At 47.8% G+C, this 9,335-nt stretch overlaps 1 protein-coding gene across 1 annotated transcript in view; it reads right to left on the bottom strand.

The window, feature by feature from the left end:
* Positions 1 to 9,335, bottom strand: part of LOC135806443 (D-2-hydroxyglutarate dehydrogenase, mitochondrial-like) — an 18,971-nt gene continuing 9,636 nt past the window's right edge. Inside the window, exons 9-16 of the mRNA XM_065320628.1 lie at positions 6,861 to 6,954; positions 6,419 to 6,552; positions 5,848 to 5,916; positions 5,439 to 5,507; positions 4,548 to 4,659; positions 3,944 to 4,027; positions 3,496 to 3,623; positions 1 to 167 (exon numbers count right to left, since the gene is read on the bottom strand). Coding sequence (XP_065176700.1) covers positions 129 to 167; positions 3,496 to 3,623; positions 3,944 to 4,027; positions 4,548 to 4,659; positions 5,439 to 5,507; positions 5,848 to 5,916; positions 6,419 to 6,552; positions 6,861 to 6,954 — 729 coding nt within the window. The 3' untranslated portion in view covers positions 1 to 128. The remainder of the gene's footprint in view (positions 168 to 3,495; positions 3,624 to 3,943; positions 4,028 to 4,547; positions 4,660 to 5,438; positions 5,508 to 5,847; positions 5,917 to 6,418; positions 6,553 to 6,860; positions 6,955 to 9,335) is intronic.

Here is a 9,335-nt window from a genome sequence, read left to right as displayed (position 1 = left end):
ATGTCAAGGGTTTTCACAACTTTTCAGCCACTCAGCATGGCACTCTCACCTGCTAGTATATAGCACTCGGGTACTTGGTACTCGGGCAGTGCTAGTAGAGCACATCGCTGTTGCTGGTCTGTTGCTATTCATTCGATAGGTAATACTTTGTAGGGGTTAAGAATGCCCTGTATGCAGAAGACCAGAGCACAGCACACCGCACAGCAATAGGGGTCGTCGCATAAGTTGACAGCTTACTGCAACCCCACGACCATGGTGGTTCGCGACTGGAACCGCCATGGTTGTGGTGTTGCAGCAAGCTGTCAAATCGTGGGCCTGTGACTATTATGTATATGTGCTGCTTATTGTCCTAGAACATGCTACGGCACAGATGCCAGCATCTTTGGTGCAATCTGTGCGGGCTTCGCCATCACAGCCTGCCGCAATTCTACTGTGATAGTAGAGAGGTTCCGCACTACGTAAAGTTGGGCAACTTTACGTAAGTGGGCGGGAAAACCCGTGAATTCACGAGTTTGCACTCCACACACGGACAGTTGCCTACATAGAGTACGTAGGTAGGGCTCTGATAACGGAGGTGCTCCGTGAGGGGTCATCGCAACAGTTTTTTGTCATCCTTGAAACGAACATTGTTCATTTCGTACTCGGACCTCTCCCCTCTCTCTGAGACGAACACAGCTTGCTATGCTGGACGATGAAAATCACATGCATGTACATGTACATGTACATGTACAGTGTCGGTCGACTTGTGATTTTGGCTCGCACCCCTCCCCCCCCCCCCCCCCCCAACAAATGATGTTCGTTTCAGGGACGACAAAAAAACTTTTCCGACGACCCCTTTAGTGGAGCGGGGTACAAATTTATGACTTTCGACCCAGTCGTATACTGCCCCATTCCAAGTTGCCAAGGGCAGCTTCATGATTCGAAAACTACGTATGGTGGAGCACAGACCCGCATGCAGTGTACGTAAGACTTTCTGTAGATCGACTACATTTTTTACTAAATGTATTACGTTGTGCGGAACCTCTCTAATACCTGGTGATTTTAAAGTACTGTAAGACATGTATATATAACGAGGAAGCAAATCTAACGTTTTAACGGATGACATTTCTTCGTTACAATAAGATTCATTGAGGCCGTACTGCTTCATATATGCTGTGTGTGGATATGGCAGAATACTGCAAGATCGTTAACATAATATCTTCTCGTTAACCTATGAATTTTGGACAATCGTTAAATTTGCGACTCGTTATAATAACATGTCTTACAGTATATAACCAAGAGTGTTTTCAGGCAGAAGAACGACTCGGGCCGGGGAACATGCGGAGGACATGTGCTACATGCATGGTCTTGAACAGCTACTTCAATGAAGTAGTTGACCAACCAATGCGTGTCCGCAACACACTGGACTTGCTCATGTCTGCTCTACCCGGAGAATCCTTAGTTACGGTCTTTCCACCTCTCGGTAAATTTGACCACGCCTGTCTACTTGCTGACTTCCAAATCTGTGCATCACGCGGGCCTCCCATGCCAAGAACAGTATGAAGATATCAGCATGCGGATTGCTACCACAGTGAGGAAACGCCGTGCATGGAGGTGCCTGAGAGACGACCCGTCTGATGACGATCGGCAGTCAGGATAATATCAAGATGCATGGTTCTCAACTGTTGCCAGCCTCAAAAACTGCTTACGAAAGCTTTCATGGCAAGTCTAAGACAGAAAACGCCTTGCAGGCAGATGTCACTCGGTGACGGATGGTGATGGACACAGTGCGGCCAAAGCTGAGTGCAAATGCAGTCTCAGCCAAAATGACCTGTCAGCCCCATTTCCGTATGTCAGGCCTTGGACTGACCAGGCTATTGTGGACACCAGTTTCAACTATTGTTGAATGCACCCTCCGTCAGCTCAGCCCATCAAAGGCAACCGGCTGGATGGGATACTGACATGTGTGTTGAAAACCTGTTCTGTCGAACTGGCTCAACCTCTGTCTACACTGTTTACCCAATGCTTCTGATCTGGGACACAGTCCAAGACATTGATGGCAGTGCCGGGAAGGAGAAAACCCAGTCGCTAAGAAAAAACATACGACCTCACACCATACCAACCGTAGGCAGCTTGCAGGCTACAACTCACTTTTGAACTTTCACACCAAGGTTCAACTCGAGTGACAGGAACGCGCCTAAACAGGCTGTAAGTTGTACCCTGCAGGCACGGTGACCAGGTAGGTGACTGGGGTACGCATGATCACGTGACCGCTTATTCAACCATGTTCGATTGGGAATACAGGCCGAACGCTGCATCGCAGCCTTCTCTGACCAAACCAAGTCGACTCAGTGTCCAAAAGACTACAACATATGGGCCAATCGCGGTCATCTGTGCTTTTATAAGAACAAAATGGCGCTTTTAGTGACATGTTGCATACAAATCCCCATCTAGTAGGGCGCAGTCACCCAGTTTCGGTGGAAGTGCGCGAGTTCGATTGGGATTCAAGTAGGAAGGGAGCGTCTCAGCTTCCTCAGACCAAGAACATTCGACTCAGCACCCTGAAGAAAACAATGATGAAAATTCGATTTTAGGCTGACCTTCCCCTTTAAAATAGAAAACGTTACACAGAAATTGATACCTATGTTGCTAGTGAGCGTTGAGAGTGAGTGAGAATGGTTGTCTTTGGTACACGTAAACCGGTCAATTTTTTAGGAAATCGTTATATTTGTGGCTCGTTAGCATAATGGCTTTTACAGTAGTTGCTGTACTTGGAACTTCTCTTTTCTTGGAGCGTTTCCTGTTCCCATGATACCGAGACCCCGGGTCAGTTGAGTGCAACAAACCTCACCCCCCGGTCAGTTATTATTATTATTATTTGGAAAGGATTGGGAGAACTTCAAATTCAAAGGATCAGTCGGGGAAGTGAACTGTTTTTTTCTCTTTTCAGGCAGTTCACTTCCCCGACTGATCCTCTGAATTATTATTATTATTATTATTATTATTATTCTCAATTCATGGATGACATGGTGTCAACCAATATAATGAATGAGGGCTACCAGCCATTGAATAAAAGAACCGTTGAAGAAGGCAAAATGCACACGCACACGCATGCACACGTTGAGTGCAACAAACCTCACCCCCGGTCAGTTGAATGCAACAAACCTCACCCCGATCAGTTGAGTGCAACAAACCTCACCCCCGGTCAGTTGAGTGCAACAAACCTCACCGTCACTGTGCTCACATTACTAGTAGGCATGTTTGTCATTGCCTGTGAGCTGTGATCATAATAATAAAAAGATAACTATTAAAAAAACAGTAGTGTCACACTGGGCATCGCCGCCACACAATTGTACCATGTTTATCTTAGGCCAGTACAGTACCCCTCCACAAACACATGCACACGTGTGCACGAACGAACGAACAAACACACACACACACACACGCACACACGCACGCACGCACGCACGCACGCACACACACACACTACCAATCTACGAGTGTGAAATCACTTGCCTTTGGATCTAGTGTTGATTTGATAGAGCGCATCAGGGCAATAGCCGGTGGTGTCTTGGAGAAGTGGATATACTGTGATTTCTGAACACCCAGGCCATGCTCGGCGCTAATACTGCCTTTGCGTTGTGCTGTGGTCACAACAAGACAATGTCATTGGTGTCAAACAAGCACAAGAGTGGTGATCATGACAGAGCTGGATAAAACAATGGCAACAACGACAATGACAACACCAATGCCAATGCTGCCAACAACAATCGCACGCGCATTCATATACAGAAGACCCATGAAGGGTCAGTTACCCGTCTTCTCAATTCACCCATTTTTCATGACCATACCACCAAATGAAACTGTGTTTGCAGTATGCTAGTATCTCTTGAATGGCAAGAACCAGCATACAACAGAAACAGTACCTACAGCTAGCCTCTGTAGCTTACACATGGAAACTTACCAGTCCACTCATAGACAAACGGCACAATGGCATTGTCGAGTTCTTCGATGCGCTCACGGCTTGTGATGTTCAAATGAAGATTACCTGAATTGGGGAACATACAGTACATGACGACACAGAATGTGGAACAAGACTGTGTCATTAGCTGCTCAGAGTTCCAACATAAAGCAAATCTTCAGACAACAACACCGAGCTGGTCCTTTAGCAATTAGACACATTAGAACTGGGTCTACTGTCCAGAGCCTCAGAATAGGCAATACAAGTATCACAGAGCACAATGATATCACACATGTGTAAACATAACTTTTTTACCGCAAGAAGGTCCTGATGTATGTACCACATGTACCCAATTGAAAACATACAAAAAACTACTAGCATGACAACTGTCTTGGGTATGGCAGTTGGCAGAGATTAGCTATGAAAGCAGCAGCAATTATCTCTTCACATCCAAAGAAAGCATTTCGAGCATTGAGAGACTGGAGTGGGGTAGTATCGGTTGCATCGTTCATCTAGGTTCCAGTAGAATCAACTGCCTCAATCAAGCGTGAGTAGATTTCAGCTTGGAACATAAGTCACACAAGATAGCAGCAGGACAAGTTCTTACCGTCACCAAGATGACCATATCCAACACATGACACAGCACCCAGGCCGTGCACTCTCTTACGCATGATCTCCACTAGATCATACATACATTCCACGGGTACACTGATGTCAAACTGTACACACACCACACATGCACACACCATGCACACACCATGCACACACCATGCACACACCATGCACACACCATGCACACACCATGCACACACCACACACCACACATGCACACACCATGCACACACCATGCACACACCATGCACACACCATGCACACACCATGCACACACCATGCACACACCATGCACACACCATGCACACACCATGCACACACCATGCACACACCATGCACACACCATGCACACACCATGCACACACCATGCACACACCATGCACACACCATGCACACACCATGCACACGTGCACATGTACACACACACACACACATACAAGTGTGCTCAACTCTGCAAAAGGGTCTCTGCGGGCACACACCACACAAGCACGCGTTCATTCATGCGTGCATGAACGCACACAAGATGCACACACAGAACATGAAAAGATTGAAAATATACTAGGTTCATTATTCGGGCTGCACAAGCAGCTCAGTTCTACACACTTTCAAAATTTTCACCGTCGGTAATTGTTGCAGCTACACAGAAGGAACATTCGAGATTCCTTTTTTTAATCTTTTGCTGCGGTATATCGTGTTGAAAGTTGTGACATGTCGATTCTAAGTCATCGCAGTGAACAAGTACAAGTACGTGCGTGCGTGTGTGTGTGTGTGTGTGTGAGAGAGAGAGAGAGAGAGAGAGAGAGAGAAAGAGAGAGAGAGAGAGAGAGAAAGAGAGAGAGAGAGAGAGAGAGAGAGAAAGAGAGAGAGAGAGAGGCCAGCAACTAACCTTGTGCTGTACACCGTCACGAAGCAATGCCACCGCGATGTTTTCACGTAAACTCCAGATGTTCTTTATCTACAAGCACAAGCATGAGCACCCGAGCATGTGCACACACGTACACACGTATACAGGCGTGCACACACGTGTACATACACACACAGATATCGTTATCTGTCTCTGCTGTCACTGAAGACAGCTGAGGTGCAATTGCAATTTCACATGGCAATTGTCATGCTTTATCTCCAGTTTGGTTCACCTGCAGACGCCCCATGAGGACCATGAAATTTGTTCAAAACTACCGCCGATGTTGCAGCGAGCTAATTATCAAGCCTGGGTATTGAGTGAGAGGCAATCGTATGCTACTCCAAGTTCAGCTTCACACCTCTCGTACACACATACACACATGGCCACATACCTTGCTTGGTTCTGAGGTCAGAGTGCCATTCTCAAAGCTGCTTCCTGCTTCCACAAACTTGGTCACTTTCTAACATTGTGGACACAGATGCAAACAACACAGCACATGGAGGCAGATAAGAGATAGTGTGTAGAATAGACGCATTGTTCACAAGAGACTCCAGTTTCATCATCAACTCAAATGTCACCGACTCAGCTTGGCAGGACGTGGGTAAGGTTTCTTCATCATTCCAACATTGCTTCCACTTGCAGCTCTCTCTCTCTCTCTCTCTCTCTCTCTCTCTCTCTCTCTCTCTCTCTCTCTCTCTCTCTCTCTCTCCCTCCCTCCCTCCCTCCCTCTCTCCCTCCCTCTCTCCCTCCCCCCTCCCTCCCTCCCTCCTCTCCTAGGCTATAGTATTTAGTTTGCTGTGGCTGGCTACCGGAGGGCGTTTCATGATTATTGGCAGTCTTGCGAAGAGCAACAAGATGTTGAATGAATAAATAAGACTAACGCAGAACAACACCAAGCATCATATGACGAACAAAAGCATGACATTCCGAAATCATCACTTGTACGCAGAGCAACCACTCACGTCCTCATCATGACTCCCATCAGAGCCGGAAGTCTCGAGCAGAACATAGAACGGGTAGCTCTCTCCCAGCGGGTTCACTAAGCCCAGATTCTTCTTGACAAGTGACATTGAGTCGTTGTCCATGAACTCACATGCTGCAGCAAAGCAGAGGGCCAGACAGAGTTCATTTATACACTGTGCCTGGTTGTGTGCCCTCTGCTAGACATGGCAAGGATGAGCATCAGTAGGCCACAGCTGGGCTTTCCAAAGACAGCCATTATAGACTTGTACAATCAAGAACACGATAACATAATCTATTTGACAGTTCATGATGCCAAGCCTTGAATGTGTTCACAGTTGAATTTTCCTCCAGCACAGTGTAGAGAACATGTTGCTCTATCTCCCTACCTACCCACCCACCCACCATCATGCACACATGCACACATGCAACACCAAACCTTACCAGAAAGTATCTCCCCAAGGGATGCCTTAGCAGATGCATATGTTTTCAATGCATCAGCAAAACTACGACAGCCAACAAAGCACACGGTGATGGCCTGAAGAAGGAAACAGCGGAACAAAAAGCACACCAGCAAAACAAAGGATTTAGCTGTTGGTCATGCTATTGATGACAGTCTGGTTTGCGTCACTGACAATGCATCTATTGATGTTGACCGATTTCCGCATCTTCGTAACGTCATCTCAGAAGATGGTAAGCCTGATGCGCAACGGTGTAAGCTCGCATTGCAAACGGAACTAAGATATTTGTTATGTTACTGGACCCCATCCTCCACAACCGATCCCACTCCCCGATGGGTCAAAGCATATGTGTCACAACCCTCACAAGCGACGGCAAGGTCATCCTGTGGTATACTAAGCTGTACTTAGTACTTACACCATCTGAGCAATAGCAGACTGAGAATCAATCATCGGGCATGGTGGTCTGCATGCCAAGAGAAGTCACATGACTAGCCACTTGAGTGTATTCCACGTGCTCGCTCTTAGTGTCTCAAGATGTTAAAAAGTCATCCGGGTGATCTCAAGTGCCACACATCTTTCTGTGAATTTCACTGACCGAACAGCAGCCATTTCTGTATGTGTGTGTGTGTGTGTGTGTGTGTGTGTGTGTGTGTGTGTGTGTGTGTGTGTGTGTGTGTGTGTGTGTATGACTCAGTAAACCGTGAATGCATGTAGTTGATTCTCGCGAAGGCAGGTGTCCCTAACAACATCATAGATGTCATCAAGTCTTTTCATACCTCCATGGCGGCTACTCTCTCCATCGGATCAACACCCATTCAACCCATTGCAGTGATGGTCCAGAGTGGTCGAGCATGTGCCTGGTATCGGCACCCTGTTGGCATAAAATCCTGGGGGCTCGCTTTATTTCAAGAGAAAGGGTAATGACAGTCATACCACCATCAACGATTGCCAGTTTGCTGACGATTCTACACTGTTTGCCACTGCCCGTGCTGCTACTGCTCTTGCTCTGAGTATGTTTATCGATGTCTTGTCTGCATTTGATCTGACCGTCAATCTGGACAAGACCAGATTTATGGCTGTGGGCTATGGTATCACGGATGATGACCAACGGCCTCTTCCTCTTCCTGTGAAGAATGGCACATTGGAATGTGTATGTGAGTTCCAGTACTGGGTACCTGTTATCCATGATTCTGGCTGATCCCACAAAGAGGTATCGACCCGTGTTTCATCTGCCCCCCCCCCCCCACGTGCCTTTGGAGCGCTCCGTCATGCTGTGTTCAATGACAACAATCTCTCTCTCTTCGCACCAAGCACCTAGTTTTTGAGGCCTGTGTTCTGTCCTTACTGCTCTATTTTGCGGAGACGTGGGTACCGCTGCAAAGTGATGTGCAGCAGATCTCTGTCAGCTGGGGGGAATGGCCCTGCTGTGCTTTCAGCAAACGGGTGGAGCAGAGCTCCCTGCTTCGGGAGCTGTAACGACCCTTCAGGTGGAGGCGATTGAACACCAGAACGATGATCAATACTCCCATAACTGCAGGGAGACACGGCTGGTGCATGACCGTCGGCAGAGGGAGGAGAATGATTTCACCTTGATCAAGTGCAGTATATCCCCTACCTTGGCTCGGCGGCTGGAAAGTCTATCAGCGAAGGTTTGTCAAGTTGGCTAGCGGTGCTGCCTCTGGCAGAGCATGGCTACCACCTGCCCAAGGGAGACTTTCGCGACGCACTAGCTCTCCGCTATGGTTGGCCTCTCCTGGACACGCCAGCAAGTTTTGTATGCGGGCAGCCATTCAACTTAACGCATGCAATGATTTACCCAACCAGAGGTTTTCCATGACGATTCGCCACAGCGAGGTGAGGGATATAGTGGCGGACCTCCTGACGGAGGTGTGCTCAGATGGCAGTTGAGCATGTGCTCGCTCCCATCACAGGCAAAGTGTTAGAAGCGGCCACGACTAACACAGCGAACAATGCCCGTGCTGATGTCCACGCACACAGGTTCTGGACCAGGGCTCAGAATGCTTTCTTTGACGTCCGGGTTTTCCACCCAGATGCGGCTTCACACAAGAAGAAGCCCAAAAATGATCTTCTCCAGCAACATGAGCACCGCAAGAAGAGCGAATACGCCGAGTGCATACACAACGTCGACCGTGGTACATTTACCCCTTTAGAGTCTTCACCACGGCGGGTTGTTGTGCCCCGGAGTGTTCCCGATTCGTAAAGAGAGTGTGCGGACTGCTGGCAACTGCTGACTGACTATACATGTATGGCCAGCTAATGGCCTACGCCCAGTGTCGCTTGTCTTTACATTGCTCAGGGCAGCAATAATGTGAATTTGCTGACCACGCTCAGCGTACCACTGCCCAGTTAATAGGGAGGTTTAGTCCCACGTAATCCGTGGGTACTTTACGTGTGTGTACCACGTGATTCTCAGTCACCCACGTACAGACGTTTTCTG

This window comes from Sycon ciliatum, chromosome 1 (genome assembly GCF_964019385.1).
Source record: "Sycon ciliatum chromosome 1, ocSycCili1.1, whole genome shotgun sequence".
Taxonomy (NCBI): Eukaryota; Metazoa; Porifera; class Calcarea; order Leucosolenida; family Sycettidae; genus Sycon; species Sycon ciliatum.
The sequence above is the reverse complement of the archived record's forward strand: the minus strand, read 5'-3'. Positions and strand labels throughout refer to the sequence as shown.